This window comes from Pongo abelii, chromosome 3 (assembly GCF_028885655.2).
Source record: "Pongo abelii isolate AG06213 chromosome 3, NHGRI_mPonAbe1-v2.0_pri, whole genome shotgun sequence".
In the NCBI taxonomy this organism is placed as follows: Eukaryota; Metazoa; Chordata; class Mammalia; order Primates; family Hominidae; genus Pongo; species Pongo abelii.
Window position 1 is genome coordinate 173,053,011 of NC_071988.2, and position 20,662 is coordinate 173,073,672.

Here is a 20,662-nt window from a genome sequence, read left to right on the forward strand (position 1 = left end):
TGGGAAGTCAGGCACAGATTGTGATTCCCTAATAAAAAAGTCCTGAAATCCTAGGGAGTTAAGGTAAGAAGCCAGGGAACAAAGGGCAGGAGACCACAGATACGACTCAGTGAAAGGAGGCCTTTCACAGCAGGGCTGGGTTCATTGGGTCATACATTTTTGCCTTATGCCTCTTGAAGGCATAGCTTGTACTCAGACGTCAGTGTCTCTGAGATTCTATCCCTTCTCATCTTTCCTATCCTGTGTACTTTCTCCCTACATGTTTGGCTACTTCCAGGATTTTGCTTATAACAATGATTACTCTAAGTTATATCTCCAGCCAACAAATTCTTGCCTAAGTTCTAGATCCTAATTTTGTATTTAAATTATCTCTCTGCCCGTCATTGCCTGCCAGCCCCAACCCAAGGGTTATAAGGCATGAAAGGCTATCAAGAATTTTTCATTTTTATGTCTGAATTCTTTTCATCCTATACCATAGCATTCCCACATATTTATAGTTCACCAATAAAGAAAAAAAATGGAGTGGGGAAACACGGCATATTTTTCTGTATTGTCACCTTGTAAAATTTTCACTGGAATTGTTCAAATGCATGTTCTTCATGACCTGTGAATACCCTAAATTCATAATGGACGTGGTGGCTCACGCCTGTAATTCTAGCACTTTAGGAGGCCAAGGCGGGCGGATCACTTGAGGTCAGGAGACCAGCCTGACCAATGTGCTGAAATCCCATCTCTACTAAAAATACAAAAATTAGCCAGGCATGGTGGTGGGTGCCTGTAATCCCAGCTACTCAAGAGGCTGAGGCAGTAGAATTGCTTGAGCCTAGGAGGTGGAGGTGGCAATGAGCCGAGATCGCGCCACTGCAGTCCGGCCTGGGCGACAGTGAGAGACTATGTATCGGGGGAAGAAAAAAACAACCAAGTTATGTTTCTAAAAATAGGGCACATTCTCCTCAGGGTGGTAACCTCAGCTCAAATAATGCAAAGAACATCTAAAATCCTATCTTTATCCTTTTCTAACACAGGCAATCCATGTTCTATTTTTAAAGACACCTTTCCAGAGCCTTTTATTTAAAAAAGTGTTAAAATACCACACTAGTAGCAAGTTTTGAAGTTTTAACCAAGAGATAAGGACAGAAAATAGAAATGTTCCTTTCTGATGGGAATTCTACTCTTAGCACTTCTATCTTGATGTGGTAGTATAAGCCCGTCTTTATAGGCACTTATACAGTTAAAAAATATATTGTGAAAGAGTACCTGTAGAAACAAATGAACCAAAAGGAACAGGATTTAATGCTTCTTTTTTCTTTTCTTTGAGACAGAGTTTTGCTCTTGTTGCCCAGGCTGGAGTGCAGTGGTGCAATCTTGGCTCACTGCAACCTCTACCTCCTGGGTTCAAGCCATTCTCCTGCCTCAGCCTCCCGAGTAGCTGGGATTACAGGTGCCTGCCACCACGCCCAGCTAATTTTTGTATTTTTAGGAGAGACGAGGTTTCACCATGTTGGTTGAGCTGGTCTTGGAACTCCTGACCTCAGGTGATCCACCTGCCTCGGCCCCCAACGAAGTGCTGGGATTATAGCTGTGAGCCACCGTGCCTGGCCAGGATTTGATATTTCTTAAACCTGTTAGATATCTCTAACTCTAGAAAACAGTTACATAATTTTTTTTTTGTTTTTTTGAGATGGAGTCTCGCTCTGTCACCCAGGCTGGAGTGCAGTGGCACGATCTCAGCTCACTGCAACCTCTGCCTCTTGGGTTCACGCCATTCTCCTGCCTCAGCCTCCCGAGTAGCTGGGACTAAAGGCGCCTGCCACCACGCCCGGCTAATTTTTGGTATTTTTAGTAGAGTCAGGGTTTCACCGTGTTAGCCAGGATGGTCTTGATCTCCTGACCTCGTGATCCACCCGCCTTGGCCTCCCAAAGTGCTGGGATTACAGGCGTGAGCCACCGTGCCTGGCCACTACATAAAATTTATATTATATCACAGAAACTAACTAGATAGGCAAATTAAAAAAACAAAACAGCTTTATAGTATCACACTTGGGATTAAGGAAAAAAAAACCCCAGCTTTGTTCTGTAAGAGAAAAACAGTTCTGAGAAACTGGCTTATCAATAAATATAAGCTGAAAAGTAGCTGTTTGTCTGAAATGCTTTAATACTTCTTAGGAGAAGCTACTCTTGGGTTCTTTGTAGATTTGTCAAATACAATCACCTACTGGAAATTTAAATCATCACTTAAAATTATTACAGAGGAAAATACAGAGAAGGAAAAAACAAACTTACATCTCTTGATTACTGCTCTAATGGATGACAAGGGTCCTTGGCTAGAAAAAGAAAGAAAACTTATTATACATTCATTAATCCTTTTGAAAAGAGTCATTCATAAGCCGAGTCATTTCTGGGATTCAATATGGTGCTAAGCCACAAGTTTGACACATTGTTTACTGGCCTATCCTCTTTACAAATCAAAAATTAAAGAAATTTTTAAAACTTGCCTTTAATTTGTTTTATGGGAAATATATTTGCAGCGTAAGTAAAATTTTGCCTTAAAATTGCTTTCATAGCTGCTTACATACTATATCTTCCACTGAAAATCTGGATACCACTCATAATTAGACAGCATTACATGGTGCTCAAAAGAACTTTATTCCTTATGGCTCTTTTGTGTTTGACACTGAAATTCCTGTCTTCATATATCACATCAAAGTACATAATCTATATAGTCAATTTGACCTAAGGACCAACAGCATTTCTTCTTAAGATTAGAATTTAAAACCACCACCTAAAAATAAAATAATCTTGTGAGACTTTCCCCTCTCCCTCCCAGACTCCCTGTCTCTCTCTCCCCTTTCTTTCTCTCCCTTTCTCCCCTCCTTCCCAACACCCTGCTTCCTCTCTTGCTCTTCTGCCTTTCACCACGGGATGACACAGCAACAAGAAGACCCTCTCCAGATACCAGCCTCTCAATCTTGGACTTCCCAGCCTCCATACCCATGAGCCAATACATTTCTGTTCATTATAAATTACCCATTTTGTGGTATTATAGGAGCACAAAATTGACTAAGACAATACTATTGTGCTATACAGAGGGAAAGATTAAGCTCTAGGAGGTCTCTGATACCTTAAAGCAAGGACTGTAATATAAAGATACAACTGTTTACAGTAATACTGATTTTTTAAAGAGTGCTTAAAGGCTTTCTGTAAAACAGCTACATGAAAAAAGAATTAGTATAAGGTAGAAGCAGAATGTCCCTCTTCCAAAATGCTTGGGACCAGAATTATTTAGGATTTCTTTTTATTTTGGAATATTTGCATTATATACTTACCAGTTAAGTATCCCTAATCCAAAAATCTGAAATCTGAAATGATAGAATGAGCATTTCCTTTGAACATTATGTTACTACTGCTCAAAAAATTTCAAATTTTGAAGCATTCTGGATTTTGGATTAGGGATACTCAATCTGTAATATGGAAGGGGTAACAGCCCTCTTAGTGAATACATCACAATCTCCTTGCTCACTACCACTGATTTGGCAGGGATGATATTATGAATTTAAAACATCCTTTGTTTCTTTTGTTGAGAAGGAAGATGTATTGATTGGGGTGGAACATAGAAGGTGTTACAGGTTGAAGCATATCCTCCCTCAAAAAGAAATGTTGATGTCCTTACCAGTAGGACTTCAGAATGTGATCTTACTTGAAAATAGAGTCATTACAGATGTAATTAGTTAAGATAAGGTCATACTGGAGTTGGATGGGCCCCAATCCAACATAACTGGTTTCTTAGAGATGGCCATCTGAAGAGCCAAACCAAGGTACACCAAAGATTGCTGGTCAACCTCCATAAGCTAATAGGCAAGGAAGAAATCACCTATGAGTTTCAGAGGGGGCATAGCCCTGCTGACACCTTGATTTCAGACTTCCAGCTTCCAAGACTGTGAGACAATAAGTTTCTGTTTTTGTTTTTGTTGTTTTTTTTAATTTTTAGACAGAGTATCGCTCTGTTGCCCAGGGTGGAGTATAGTGGTGTGATCTTGGCTCACTGCCAGCTCTGCCTCCCGGGTTCACACCTGCCTCAGCCTCCCAAGCAGCTGGGACTACAGGCACCCACCACCATGCCCAGCTGATTTTTTGTATTTTTAGTAGAGACAGGGTTTCACTGTGCTAGGCAGGATGGTCTAGATCTCCTGACCTCGTGATCTGCCCGCCTCGGCCTCCCAAAGTGCTGGGATTACAGGCGTGAGCCACCACGCCCAGCCAAGTTTCTGTTGTTTTAAGTCACTCAGTGATATGGTTTGGCTGTGTCCCCACCCAAATCTCATCTTGAATTGTAACTCCTACAATTCTGTGTCGTGGGATGAACCTGGTTGGAGGTGATTGAATAATGGGGGCGGGTTTTTCCTGTGCAGTTCTCATGATAGTGAATAAGTCTCATGAGATCTGATGGTTTTAAAAAGAGGTGTTCCCCTGCACAAACACTATTCTCTTGTCTGCCGCCTTGTGAGATGTGCTTTTCACCTTCTGCTGTGATTGTGAGGCCTCTCCAGCCACATGGAACTGTGAGTCCAAAAAGAAAGTTTACAAAACTTTCTTTTGTAAACTGCCCAGTCTTAGGTATGACTTTATCAGCAGTGTGAAAACAGGCTAATACAGTAAATTGGTACTAGTAGAGTGGGTGCTGCTGTAGATACCCAAAAATGTGGAAGTGACTTTGGAACTGGGTAACAGGCAGGGGCTGGAACAGTTTGGAGGGTTCAGAAGACAGGAAAATGTGGGACAGTTTGGAACTTCCTAGAGACTTGCTGAATGGCTTTGCCCAAAATGCTGATAATAATATGGATAATGAAAACCAGGCTGAGGTGTTCTCAGATGGAGATGAGGAACTTGTTAGGAACTGGAGCAAAGGTGACTCTTGTTATGTTTTAGCAAAGAGACTGGTGGCATTTTGCATCTGCCCTAGAGATTTGTGGAACTCTGAACTTGAGAGAGATGATTTAGGGCCTCTGGCAGAAGAAATTTCTAAGCAGCAAAGCATTCAAAAAGTGACTTGGGTTCTTTTAAAGGCATTCAATTTTATAAGGGAAGCAGAACATAAAAGTTGGGGAAATTTGCAGCCTGACAATGTGATAAAAGAGAAAATCCCATTTTCTGAGGAGAAATTCAAAATGGCTGCAGAAACTTGCATAAGTAACAAGGGGCCAAATGTTAATCCCCAAGACACTATGGGGAGAATGTCTCCAGGGCATGTCACAGGTCTTCATGGCGGCTCCTCCCATCACAGGCCCTGAGACCTAGGAGAAAAAAATGGTTTCATGGGTTAGGCCCGGGGTCCCTCTGCTGTGTGCACTCTAGGGACTTGGTGCCCTGCCTCCCAGCCACTCTAGCTGTGGCTGAAAGGGACCAACATAGAGCTTGGGCTGTGGCTTCAGAGGGTGCAAGCCCCAAGCCTTGGCAGCTTCCACATGGTGTTGAGTGTGCAAGTGCACAGAAGTCAAGAATTGAGGTTTGGGAACCTCCACCAAGATTTCAGGGGATTTATGGAAACACCTGGATGTCCAGGCAGAAGTTTGCTGCAGGGGTGGGGCTCTCGAGGAGAACCTCCGATAGGGCAGTGCAGAAGAGAAATGTGGGGTCAGAGCCCCGACACAGAGTCCCTACTGGGGCATTGCCTAGTGGAGCTGGGAGAATAGGGCCACCGTCCTCCAGACCCCAGAACAGTAGATCCACTGACAGCTTGCACTGTGCTCCTGGAAAAGCTGCAGACACTCAACGCCAGCCATGAAAGCAGCCAGGAGGGAGGCTATACCCTGCAAAGCCACAGGCGTGGAGCTGCCCAAGACCATGGGAACCCACCTCTTGCATCAGCATGACCTGGATGTGAGACCTGGTGTCAAAGGAGATCATTTTGGAGCTTTAAGATCATTTTGGAGCTTTAAGATTTGACCTGCCCTGCTAGATTTCAGACTTGCATGGGGCCTGTAGCCCCTTCGTTTTGGCCAATTTCTCCCATTTGGAATGGCTGTATTTACCCAATGCCTGTATGCCCATTGTATCTAGGAAGTAACTAACTTGCTTTTGATTTTACAGGTTCATAGGCGGAAGGGACATGCCTTGTCTCAGATGAGACATTGGACTGTGAACTTTTGAGTTAATACTGAAATGAATTAAGACTTTGGGGGACTCTTAAGAAGGCATGATTGGTTTTAAAATGTGAGGACATGACATTTGGGAGGGGCCGGGGTGAAATGATATGGTTTGGTTGTGTCCCCACCCAAATCTCATCTTGAATTTTAACTTCCACAATTCTCATGTGTCATGGGAGGAACCTGGTGGGAGGTGATTGAATTATGGGGGTGGGTCTTTCCTATGCTGTTCTCGTGATAGTGAATAAGTCTGGAAGATCTGATGGTTTTAAAAAGAGGTGTTCCCCTATACAAGGCATGTAAGTAGAAAGCATGATATACCCACTGGGGCAGCATAACTGTTGGAAGAGTACAGAATCTGTTCTTTTTTTTCTTTTGAGATGGAGTCTTGCTCTGTCACCTAGGCTGGAGTGCAGTGGCGCAATCTCGGCTCACTGCAAGCTTCGCCTCCCAGGTTCACGCCATTCTCCTGCCTGAGCCTCCCGAGTAGCTGGGACTACAGGCGATCACAATCATGCCCAGCTAATTTTTTGTATTTTTAGTAGAGATGGGGTTTCATCATGTTAGCCAGGATGGTCTCGATCTCCTGACCTTGTGATCTGCCCACCTCGGCCTCCCAAACTGCTGGGATTACAGGTGTGAGCCACCGCACCCGGCCCTTTTTTTTTTTTTTTTTTTCTGTGATACGGGGTCTTGCTCTGTCACCCAGGCTGGAGTGCAGTGGCGCGATCTCAGCTCACTGCAAGCTCCGCCTCCTGGGTTCACGCCATTCTCCTGCTTCAGCCTCCCTGCAGCTGGGACTACAGGTGCCACGCTCAGCTAATTTTTTTGTATTTTTAGTAGAGATGGGGTTTCACCATGTTAGCCAGGATGGTCTCAATCTCCTGACCTCGTGATCCGCCTTCCTCGGCCTCCCAAAGTGCTGGGATTACAGGCGTGAGCCATAGCGCCCAGCAAGAGTACAGAATCTGTATCAGCTAGAGGTGTTTTCTGATTTGTGTGAGCTGGCCAATTTACTTACTTGCTGGAATTGTGTCCTTATCTGTAATATGAGGATACTAGTGCCTATCTTTTGGCTTGTTGCTAAGACTGAATAAGAAAACTCTCTGAAATATATATCATAGTACTGGGCACATATTAGAGTCTCAAGATACGTTAAATTTCCTACCCTATTTTCCAATAAAAACATTTCTGTTGTTCACAATATATATGGCTGAAATTTTTGGGACTATCCTGCCATAACCAGTGGGTTAACCTATAGTTATTATAACCCTACCTTTTAAATTTAAATGATTTGCATTTCTGCTGAATTATTATTTACCATTTACAATCATTCTGAGTTTCACAACACATACTTCTCATATACCTAATCTCCTATGAAGCCAAAGCAATAACAAAACCAAGAGAACAAAACAAACCTACAAGCCTTTGTGAACGCTATATTTCCCCCATTGAAAACACAGACCTCTGTTCCTTTAGGTCATCCTTCTCAGGATGTTTCCCAGGAAATGGGCATGCTGATCAAGTAGCTATGTATATTTAGTTTCATATTTAACTCTATTAAAAAATAAATCCCACAAAAAAGTTCAAAGATCTTGGAAAAGACTTTCAATTATGTTCTTTATAACTACAGCCAGTTTAAAAATCAGAATATGTTGACCTGTCCTTCCCAATTCTTCTTCTTTTTTTTTTAATCACACATTCCTATCTTGATTCTGTAACTAGACTGCAAGCTTCTCAAGGAGAAAGAATGTATCACATAACATGTGCCCACTACTGGACTAACGTGAACTCAATTCTACTCACAGAGAAAGAAATATTGTAATTTAAATAGTACTAGTTATTCCACCTATAATCCACTTAATAAGCAAATCCCCAGGGATAATTTTGCTGCTGGTTTTGTTTTGTTGGACTCAGTTGCCAGTTACATCTCACTGTATGCACATCTTATCAAAAGTGTCTGGTCTAATGTTTCAAATAGGTTTTTTTGTTTTTTTTTTTTTAAATACAAAATGTCATCTTGAGCATTTGGTGTTCACTAAAGAACAGCACTCACTTCTAATGGAAAACTAGCCAGGTTGACCTTATTTAGAGATGGTACAGTAGACTTCAACATGGCACTTAAAATTGGCAATAAATACTGTACTTTTAGTATCAACAGAATTTTGGAAGTAATTCTGCATATTTGGTTTTCTCATTATACACTTTCTTTAGAACCTGTCTCTTCATAAGTTAAGACTCTGGTAGTTCCTAAGCAACAAGCAGCACAAACTCTTCACTGGTACGCTGCTAAATTTCAAACCATGCGTAATATACAGTAACATACAGTGATTTTAATCAGATGGAACTTGTCTGAGTGGGTTATGTTACATGACATGGAACAGATACAACTTGGTTTGGGAAAAGGTATGGTGCATGTCAACCCAGCACCTAAGAAATGTGGCATTTACTGCAACATATGAGCACAGAATCTAACCCCTTCAAATGTGAACACAGAAAGATTAAGAACTGTGGGTCTGATGTATAATTGTGTTCAATGGACACCTATTGAACGAACCAAGGAATTAATAACCAGAATAAAACTTTTCTGGGGTTATATCTTTCCTCCACAGTCAACCTAAGTGATCTATAGAAAGAGTTTATACAGAAAACCTAAAAAGACAAAAAGGGCTAAAATCTAATCCTCTCTTTTCTAGATGTATAGCAGTATAGTAGAATTAATTTTTTTTTTTTTTTTTTGGTCACTCAGCTCTGTCACCCAGGCTGGAGTGCAGTGGCATGATCTCGGCTCACTGCAACCTCTGCCTCCTGGATTTTAGCGATTCTCCTGCCTCAGCCTCCCAAGTAGCTTGGATTACAGGTGCCCACCACCACGTCCAGCTACTTTTTTTGTATTTTTAGTAGAGATGGGGTTTCACCAGTTGGCCAGGCTGGTCTTACACTCCTGACCTCAAGTGATCCACCCATCACGGCCTCCCAAAGTGCTGGGATTACAGGCATGAGCTACCGCCCCCAGCCAGTAGCATTAATTTTTATGATTAGGAGTTATTTGTTGGTAAAAGGCATAAAAAAGATAGCATAGGTCTAAAGAGGTGTCTATTAAATGCCAGGAAAAAAATAAGAGATAAAATGTAGACAAATATATGGTAGTTTCAGTTTGAAGCATCCACAACATCTACAGACTGATTTTTCAAACTTTTGTCTTTTTCAATTCTCCTGCCTCAGCCTCCCAAGTAGCTGGGATTATAGGCGCCCGCCACAACGCCCAGCTAATTTTTTGTAAATTTAGTAGAGATGGGGTTTCACCATGTTGGCCAGGCTGGTCTCGAACTCCTGACCTCAGGTGATCTGCCTACCTCAGCCTCCCAAAGTGCTGGGATCACAGGCATGAGCCACCGTGCCCGGCTAAACTTTTGTCTTATTAGCTGATGATTTCTTTATTTTTCATCAAACGATTAATGTACATTTAACTGTTAAGAGTTAACCTTAATTTTCAGCTGGGCATGGAGGCTCACACCTTTAATCCCAGCACTTTGGGAGGCTGAGGCAGGTGGATCGCCTCAGATCAGGAGTTCGAGACCAGCCTAGCCAATGTGGTGAACTAAAAATACAAAAATTAGCCAGGTGTGGCGGCACCTGCCTGTAATCCCAGCTACCCAGGAGGCTGAGGCATGAGAATCACTTGAACCTGAGAGGTGGAGGTTGCAGTGAGCCAAGATCACGCACTGCACTCCAGCCTGGGCGACAAAGGAAGACCATCTTTAAAAAAAAAAAAAAAAAAGGTCAGGCACGGTGGCTCACGCCTATATTCCCAGCGCTTTGGGAGGCCGAGGTGGGCAGATCACGAGGTCAGGAGATCAAGACCATCCTGGCTAACACGGTGAAACCTCGTCTCTATTAAAAATACGAAAAAAATTAGCCGGGCATGGTGGCAGGTGCCTGTAGTCCCAGCTTCTCGGGAGGCTGAGGCAGGAGAATGGTGTGAACTCAGCAGACGGAGCTTGCAGTGAGCCCAGATCGCCCCACTGCACTCTAACCTGGGCGACAGAGCGAGACTCCATCTCAAAAAAAAAAAAAAAAAGAAAAGAAAAAAAGAGTTAACCTTAATTTTCAAGCAAGAAACCTAATGCCTATGTTATTCCAGGCATTGTGCTGGGCACCAAAGAAAGATTAACTAGGACATAGCCCCTGCCCATAGGTGCTCATGGTCTAGTGAGAAGCCTGTAGATAAGAAAAGAGCTTATGATTTGAATTTCTGTTTTTCTTAAAATTAGAACATTTATATGTATTTTTTATCTTTTATCAGAGAGGTATTTTTACATATTAGTTCCTCTACTAGAATATAATCTCCTTCTCAGGCCATATACATGTTGGACATGTTGGAATGATGTTGCACATAAATCCTAAATTAAAAAAATAATTACAGCAAATTTTTAAAAATTAAGGCAATTTAAGAAGTCCTCTTGACATGCTCAGATTCCATGCCATAAAATACTTTAGATCATATGTAAAGAAAAAGTTTCTGAAAAACAACTGACTCATCCAGTTACACCCTACTTAACAACGACTTTAAAAGATATAAGAGAAATTCTTAAAAAAAAAAGAAAAAAGAAAAAAGAATTTTCTCAAACCTGTCATTCTGGTTTCAAAAACTATATATATACAAAGGGGTGACACATCCCTTCAGACACTTCCTTATGAACGTTTGGGGAAAACCTGGTATAAGCTGCTGCCACAGACATGAGACTGGCAGGGGACACTGCTTGGCAAGAGAAAGTAGGACACAGGAAGCTGGGTGGAAATTCAAACAGGAATCATTTGGTCATATCAAAAAAGGAACATCAAAGGCAGATGTTTCCTACATCACGGTCCATATTTAGAGTCTACACATATAATAAGAAACAAATCTGGGCAACATAGTGAGACCCCTATCCCTACAAAAAATAAAAAAAATTAACTGGATGTGGTGGTGCATGCCTGCCTGTAGTCCCAGTTACTTGGGAGGCTGTGGCAGGGGGATGGCTTGAGCCTGGGAATTCGAGGCTGCAGTGGGCCAGGATGGCACCACCACAGCCCAGCCTGGACAACAGAGAAAGATCCTGTCTCAAAAACAAACAAACAAAACATAAAACACCAAGAAAAAGCCCTCTGTCCAGAGACAAAAAAATTCTCAGGGAGAAAAAGGAAGGAGAAAAGATACTAGCTTATCACTACCTAGAAAAATCTGCTATTTATAGTATTAGTTTTTTTTTTTAACTAAACATATACTGAATACTCCAGTATGCTGGTTCTCATCAGAACATATAATCTATTTTTCTTGATGGGACTTAATTAAACTAAAAAGCTTCTGCACAGCAAAACAAATAATCAGCACAGTAAACAACCCACAGAGTAGGAGAAAATCTTCACAATCTATACATCCAACAAAGGACTAATATCCAGAATTTACAAGGAACTCAAACAAGTCAGCAAGTAAAAAACAAAAAATCCCATCAAAAAATAGGCTAAGGGCATGAATAGACAATTCTCAAAGGAAGATATACAAATAGCTAACAAACACATGAAAAATGCCCGACATCATTAATTATTAGGGAAATGCAAATCAAAACCACAATGTGATACCTCCTTACTCCTGCAAGAATGGCCATAATAAAAAAATCAAAAAATATTAATAGATGTTGGTATGGATGCAGTGAAAAGGGAACACTTCTCCACTGCTAGTGGGAGTGTAAACTAGTACAGCCACTATGGAAAACAGTGTGGAGATTCCTTAAAGAACTAAAAGTAGAACCACCATTTGATCCAGCACTCCCACTCCTAGGTATCTACCTAGGTATCACACACTGCACTCCAGCCTGGGTGACAGAGAAAGATGATCTCAAAAAAGAAAGAGTTAATCTTAATTTTCAACCAAGACATCTAATGCCTATGCTATTCCGGGCACTGTGCTGGGCACCTTAGTGTAAAATAAGTCATTATACCGAAAAGATACCTGCACACGCATTTTTATAGCAGCACAATTCACCACACCCAGCCTTCTAATTTACTTTGAATTCGTCAGAAGGGATAGTTGCACAGAATGGGTGTCTAATATCTACTGATGATGTGGCAATCAAAATCAGCACAAAAATTCAAATGTTCCAGAAGCAGCTAATATTTGGAACTGGGTTAGCAACAAATGTTACAAACAAAGGGGTGTGTGCATGCATGTGACTATTTGGGAAGATGCCTTAACCTCAACATGTGATATTTTCAAATGAGAGCATATTCATCTCAATTAACCACTGCAATATTCTCCTGTGAAAAATAAAACCCTACTATTAATTCTAAAACATACGAAAAATCAGTGTGTTTCGAAGGCAGAAGGGAAAGAAAAAAGGTGAGAAACATGATTTTGTCTCTCTCCATTCTTTATGAGATTAAAATAAAACTACTGTAAGGGATAATAGTAGTCATTTTAAAAGTAAAAACAAATACATATTTTAAGCATCTGAAAATGATCAAAATATTAATTAAATGACATTTCTAAAAACCCAGAAATTAGGTCAGTCCAAAGCCAAGGCTTTATGTGAAATAGTGAGGCAGATACTTTTTTTAAAAAGCAAAATTTGAATGTTATTAATAAAAATACAAAAATTATTTAAATTGTTGTGACACTAAGATTTTGTCCACATCAGATAACTTTAAAAAATGTATCTTTCAGGCCAGGTGTGGTGGCTCATGCCTGTAATCCCAGCACTTTGGGAGGCCGAGGTGGGCAAATCACGAGGTTAGCAGATGGAGACAATCCTGGCTAACACGGTGAAACCCCATCTCTACGAGAAATACAAAAAATAAGCCAGGCATGGTGGCACATGCCTGTAGTCCCAGCTACTCAGGAGGCTGAGGCAGAAGAACCACTTGAACCCGAGAGGTGGAGGTTGCAGTGAGCCAAAATCACACCACTGCACTCCAGCCTGGGTGACAGAGCGAGACTCTGTCTCAAAAAAAAAATATATATATATATATAAAATACAATATATATATTATATAAAATATATATTATATAAAAAATATATATTTATCTTTATATATAAAAATATATATGTATCTTTCAAATATGAATGCCCTAGCCACCCATTTCTTAGCTTTGTATCACTTGATCAAAGGTTTTAGGTTAGCTAAGCCTTCCTTTGACCTTTTAGAGGCTCCTACATCATTACATTTCTAGCTTTTCACCAAATATCTAGTGATGTCTAAGCCAAAATAAAATACACTCAATCAATGCTTGAGAAAATAATAATGAAGCAACAAATATATACATAACAGCAAAACAATGTAAATTCATAAAAATGCATAAATTATTTAATTACCAATAAAAACAAACACATTTTAAACACTCATTTAATTGAGTCTTTCAAAAATAGGCAGCTCTTAAGGAGTTACTGTTATAAAGCTGAAGGCTTTAACCAAGAATATAAACACAACATGGAAACAGCTGAATTCATTCTTAACAATCAAAGATTTGTTCTCCTCTGGAAATTGCAACAGAAACTTCAGCAGTGGGTAGGCACAAAACCTTTACTCTAAATATTCAACAATTTCTCCATGACACAAGCAGGGCTAGCAGCCTTCCCACCAGCTAATATCTTTTTTTTTTTGGAAAGCCACTGGAGAACTTTCCCATTAGATACCAAGAACATATTTGGTAGCCGAAGGACATTAAAGTGATTTAAAATTATAAATACCAACAGTTACATGAAATTACCCAAAAGATACAGTAAACTTCTAGATTTGGGAGCCCACAAAGAAGTATGTTTTAGGATATTATTAATATATTATGTATCTGAGGATATCATCATTTAAGGGGAATGACTGACTATTCATTAGGACTATAGACTCTGAGTCTGAGTACAACTGTCCCCAAACAAACAGTTCTCTTTTCAGGATATTTAAAAAGATTCACATAGAGGAAATGTGCCTTTTATCAGCCTCAGTTTAAAGAAGCAGACAGGAGAGATGCAAGAAGGTACAGCAGAGAATGTAGTAGAAAATGGCAGGTATGGAGTTCAGCAGAACAAAGGTTGGGGCATAATATTGTGGGTGGACAGAGCAAGGTTCCAAATAGTCTCAAAGTAAGGACTCTGCCTGGGAAATGATAAAGCTCATTTGGCAGCATACTTTGAAATAACTGGCCTGCTGCACAGGGGGCATATGCTGCCCCATCCCCATTCATTCCCTCTTCTTTCCTGCCACACTGGAAGCATTTTATTCAGCTATTCTCATCTAGCCTCCCCTTGTGACCAGCTACATGCACTGTGAAATGGCCTGAAGTGCAGACCGTGCCAAAGCAAAAGAGCATGCATGACCAAATGACACCGGAATCCATGTCTACAAGGTAGATAAACAAGTCCCCAAACTACGAAATAGTATAATCCCAATGTTATTTGTAAAATCTTACTTTAAAAAATATATATTTATTTTGCTATGGTCTGAATGTTTGTGTCCCCACCAAATTCATATATTGAAATCCTAACCCCCAATGTTTTGGTCCCAGGAGATGTGACCTTTGGGAAGTGACTAGGTCATAAGGGTGGTGCCCTCATGAATGGGATTAATGTTCTCATAAAAAAGGCCCTAGAGAGATCCCTTGCCTTTCTGCCATAAGAGGAAACAGCAAGAAGATACTGTCTATGAACCAGACTGCAAGCCCTTATTAGACAGGGAGTCTGCTGGTGTCTTATCTTGAACTTCCCAGCCTCCAGAAGTGTGGATTTTTTTGTTTGTTTGTCATTTATAAGCCACCTGGTCTACAGTATTTTGTTATAGCAGCCTGAATGGACTAACACATACATACATATATACATACATACATACATACATACATACACACAAACACACACACACACACCCCCCCCACACATATTTGTGTAATTACATTTATACAAAAAAAGTGAGAACGCATCTACCCAGTGATGTGCTGGAGCCAGCTCATGTGAGCTGACAATTGAATTTTCAGAAATTTTGCAAGCCAGTTGTTAAATATAACCATTATTAAAAATTAAGTTATACAAACTTACAATTAAAATAAAGCTAATATTAAAGGTTCATCATTTCCTAATTATTTTCTTAAATTTTACTACTGCTAATGACGTGCTATTGTGCATCTCTTCCCAATCTATCACCAGTGGTATCATATTGGTAGCTTTAAATTGGCCATGGTGGGAATATTCATATCACAAAACTGGCAAATTAGGGCTTAATTTATCATTTTATTGACTGTCTAAACTTAAGAAAGTGACAAAGAAAACGTTAGTAATAATGCACATTCAACCTAAAAGCATGTTATATGTGGAGCTGTTACATTATGACAAGAACAAAAAAACTGAGGAAACATCCTTCCAGTATTTGAAAACTATCATCTGAATCAGCAAAGAGGTTGCTCATGCAATGACAAATGAATAGAAACTCTGACATATATTTTGGTTTTGGTTTTTGTTGACACATATTTTGTTTCACGTTTATCTTACTCATTAATATAAACAAACATATCAACTAACATTCATATTGGAATTACACTCAGAGAGCAAGTTGCTCACATTTATCAGCATACCACTGCACAGGCCCCAGATGTTAACAATAGTTGATTCTAAGAGGTAAAGAATTATGAATGATTTGTCATCTACCTGTGTCTCTGAATTTTTCAAGCTTTATAATTACTTTAATAATTTGTGTGCTATTTAAAAAAATCGCTATAGCAAAAAACAAAACAAAATAAATTCACTGGTTCATGTCAAATTCATGACCTCTAAATAATGACGATTACAGCCAAACCATCAGCCAATCAATCACTTTCTGGAAACAGCAGGCTGAGTGCAAAGTCACATGTAGATGCCATTATAGGGCTGAAAATCCCCCAGAATCCTGATGTGAATAACAAAAGTGAATTACAGCATGCATACAACTTCAGATCTCTGTATTTCACATACCCCTATTGCTCCAGCATAAAATAAAAATACAGGGTGTTAATAATCAAATTAAATCCATATAACATTTAGAATTTTAAAAGCATTAATTTAGCTATTATTTCCCAAATGTTTTCTACGTTCCAGCAATTTTCCTAGCTGCTGAGGACAAAAGTAAAACAAGATGAGTCCCTCTATTCAAAGAGATTACAGTTAAGTACAGAAGACAGAGAAGTAAATAATTTTTTTAAACAGGCAATTTTAATACAGATTAGAAAATGTGGAACCACCTAGGAATATCTGGAGTCTTTAAAAAATAGTATCACAAATATAGAACTAATCATGAATGCCAATTTCAATGAAATACAACTAAAGGAGAGGGCAAAGTATAATCAAACTTTAAAAAATAATAAAATAGGCCGGGCACAGTGGCTCATGCCTATAATCTCAGCACTTTGGGAGGCTGAGGCAGGTGGATCACCTGAGGTCAGGAGTTCGAGACCAGCCTGGGCCAACATGGCAAAACTCTGTCTCTACTAAAAATACAAAAATTAGCCGGGCGTGGTGGCGGCCACCTGTAATCCCAACTAATGGGGAGGCTGAGACAGGAGATTTGCTTGAACTCGGGAGGCAGAGGTTACAGTGAGCCGAGATTGCCCCACTGGACTCCAGCCTGGGCGGTAAGAGCAAAACTCCATCTCAAAAAAAAAAAATAATAATAATGATAATAACAATAAGGCCGAGTGTGGTAGCTCACGCCTATAATCCCAGTACTTTGGGAGGCCGAGGCGGGTGAATCACGAGGTCAGGAGATCAAGATCATCCTGGCTAACACAGTGAAACCCCATCTCTACTAAAAATACAAAAAATTAGCCGGGCGTGGTGGCACACACCTGTAGTCCTAGCTACTAGGGAAGCTGAGGCAGGAGAATCGCTTGAACTCAGGAGGTGGAGGTTGCTGTGAGCCGAGATTGCGTCACTGCACTCCAGCCTAGGTGACAGAGCAAGACTCCGTCTCAAAATAATAATAAAATAGATTCTTAGTGGCAAGACTATGCATACATGAATAGTAACATCTGCTTTTCTGTAGCAGCCAAAGCCAGAGTCACTCCTCAAACTCCTAGCTAGTCCAGTGCTGGCATTTTTAGAACTGGTGTGGCACTACAGTCCAGTACTAATTCCAACTTTTAGTTGCACTAAAGACGATCCTTCTCATACCTCTAACCAATATCTATGTCACCATAAGAATGTCTGTAAGATATGCCAACTGTTTCTTGCGTCATGGCCCTTCTTGCTGGAAAAATTCCTAATGATAGGAATCAACTGAAATGAAGGTGTGAATGGATAGATGGAGGGACAGGTAGGTAGGCAGACAGACAGACAGACTTCTTTTTAACAACCTTACTTTCAAAACACAAGATACAGTCTTTAGTAATCCCACTACCTTTAGGTTCCATCTATTTAGGTAGCAGGTATTTATATTTTATTAATGGAATAACAGAGCATGAGGGCCCTTGTAAACACCCAAAACTAGTGTGATAAAGTTGTACATTTTGCTTCCAGACAAATACTCTGACCATTAAAACTGGGGCTTCAATTTTCCCAGGAGAGATTATACAACTGTTTCGGTCTAAGTTGAACTACGTCAGAGGCTATTTGGAATTCTGCCTAAAATTTCAAGAATGCTGGGGGGTTGAAGGGGGAGAGGAGATGGAGACAAACGAGTAAAGAGAAATGTGACTGTTGGTGGTGGGGTTAGGATCTAAGACTCACTTCCAAGCTTGACTCCTAATCCCACCTCATTCCCACAGGCCACAGCCCTAACACCAAAGGTCTGAAAAAGACAGGTGGAATTCCCATGACAGGACCCCCAGCAATCGCAGCATCGGTGCCACCGGCCCCGTCATCGCCACCAGCCCTTTCCCAGGAAGAGTCAGCTGACACGGAACAATCCTTGGCAGTGGGGATTGGGGCTACTGGATGACTTTCAGCAGCCTGAGAAGACAACAGTGTGAAGACCACCAATGCACAGATCCTAACCAGGAAGGTTTTCTTTAGCTTATTTATTTATATTTGCAAGTAGCTTCAAAAAGGAATAAACTTCTAGAGGTCCTCAGATTCTCTGTTGTTTTTATTTCAAGTGAAAATGTTTCCTCTCCACTAAATTCAGGAAACATTCACCGATCACTGATAACCTCATGATTACGGACCATGGCTGGAGATACAAAGATGAACCACTGCCCTCAGGTGGGGATGCAAGCCCCACCAACTTATAAAGGTCATTTGTGCTCTAGATAAAAGTATGCCAAGGAACTGTCTTTGGTTTGTTTTTGTCCCTGAGAAATCAAAATGTTTCAAATAATAACTTTAATCCCAGTTTTAAAATTTTAACAAGAAGACTTTGTACTCGTATTCCCTTCTAATTCTAATCTGCTGTTAGAGATGTTTGTTTTCAAACTAGGACTTTCTATAAGAATAATGACCTTTCTCTTACTGAAATAATTCAGCCTTGATCATTTTATTTTATACTATTTGGGGAAACGAATAAAAGCTGGTCACCATGCTAATATTAAATTGCTGCAATTTATTTCATCATAGTAATTTTGTGTGTCTGTTTTTGGGGGAGGATTTTTTTTTAAAATAAACTTTTAATTGTAAATTAGTTTTAGATTTCCAGAATAGTTGTGAAGAAAGTCGTCATATACCCCACACTGTTTTCCTTTCTATTCTCATCTTACATTAATATGTTATATTTGTCACAATGTGTTTTTAAACTAATCTGGTATAAATTCTACTTTTCCATGTTTTATTTGTAAGAGGCTTATAAAGTAATAGAAAAAAAACCCTACATGAATTAGCATAACACTGAACTGTAAACACTGAGTGACAGTGTTGTTAGCAAAAATGATGTCAAAACCTAAATATTTTCTTAAGGTAAAGTCATGTCCAAATTGAGGAGTGAGGTCAAGTAGGCCCATTCACAGGACTCACCACTTTGACTAGCTCCATACAAAGACAGAATATTTGGGTTGGTATTTTACAAAGAAGTACTAGTAAAAGGAAGAAAAATTCAGGAGGCAGGAAGGCTGCTAACCCTTAATAGGGTTTACATAGTAAATCAGGGTGAAGCAAAAATTTCTGTAGATTTATTTTTTAGGGTTCCAAGTCTTTACATTTAGCATAAACTACCTCAGTGTCTAGCAAAATGCTTTTCACACACAATAAATATCTTTTGAATATAAGTGAATCTCATTTTCAAAACATATCATAGTACAGAAACTCCAGTACATCTGCCGTTTGATGTCAAATATGGATTCATCAATGTTTCATGGAGATGTTATTTTTAAAATCATGATCTTTCCAACATCAGGCCTACATAAACTAAAGTTGCGGTTTTGCCTCAGGCTTAAGCAGAACAAATCTATGGGAAACTCAAAGGTGATATTTTTAACAATCATTATTTAAAAGAAATATAGCAGTAACTTATTTAAATACTGAGATCAAGTCTGTTCTTTTTTTCTTTTTTTGAGACAGAGTCTCACTTTGTCACCCAAGCTGGAGTGCAGTGGTGTGATCTCGGCTCACTGCAACCTCTGCCTCCTGGGTTCAAGTGATTCTCCTGCCTCAGTCTCTCGAGTAGCCGGGATTACAGGTGCACACCACCACACCTGGTTAATTTTTACATTTTTAATAGAGACAGGGTTTCACCATGTTGGCCAGGCTAGTCTCGAACTCCTGACTTCAGGTGATCCACCCACCTCAGCCTCCCAAAGTACTGGGATTACAGGCATGAGCCGAGGGTGCCCGGACAAGTCTGTTCTTTATGCAAATAGAAGGCCAAAGAGAAGAGGGAAGAGGTGAGCATACAAAGGTATCCTGGGAATTTGTACAAACAGGAAGCACAGCTGAACTTTGTGCAGTGCTGGGAAACACGGAGGCTTTTTGTGCAAGCTCTCATTCTTCCTTTCTCTCTGAAACCACATCATCTCTGCTTCAATCTTCACATCTTCTGCTACACTTGAAGATTGTTTGCTGACATTCCTGTCTTTGTACATAAAGCATCTGTTTGTTTTAGGCTATCAGTGAATTCTTGGAGACACAGAGAATGTAGGACCATCCCCCTGATGGTTGTCAGACAGAGCATGAACTGTGTGAGGAGTCTGGGGGTCTGACAAGCCCAATTTCACCTCTGCCTTTACTCACTCCATGAGTATAATCACATGTCAGTTTCCTTATCTGTAACATGACATTATTGGATTGGATGATCTCTATTCTACTCACTAGGTCTAAAATTTTTAAAATATGAAACTTAAAACACTCCAAGATTAAAACACTCCAAAATTCATTTAATAAGAACCAATTACTTAATCCAACTACAGTAAAGGGAGCTGGACTTGATATTTAATCCATTCCAATAATAATAAAGAAATAGCTAATCTAATTGACCTACGCTAATGGTTTTACAACTTTTAACTCACTTAATCCATACATCCACCCTTACAAGAAGGTACTGTTATTATCCCAGTTTTAGAGATGAGAAAAGAGTTTACATAATTTAAATGTCAAAGGACTCAT

At 40.0% G+C, this 20,662-nt stretch overlaps 1 protein-coding gene across 25 annotated transcripts in view; it reads right to left on the reverse strand.

The window, feature by feature from the left end:
• Positions 1 to 20,662, reverse strand: part of SH3D19 (SH3 domain containing 19) — a 202,644-nt gene that overhangs the window by 66,465 nt on the left and 115,517 nt on the right. For 18 of the 25 annotated variants that reach the window (XM_054553564.2, XM_054553573.2, XM_054553567.2 and 15 more), the window contains exon 3: positions 2,284 to 2,324. The exons of the other annotated variants lie outside the window; for them this stretch is intronic. In XM_054553564.2, the coding sequence (XP_054409539.1) occupies positions 2,284 to 2,324 (41 nt within the window). The remainder of the gene's footprint in view (positions 1 to 2,283; positions 2,325 to 20,662) is intronic. 25 annotated transcript variants of the gene reach the window in all.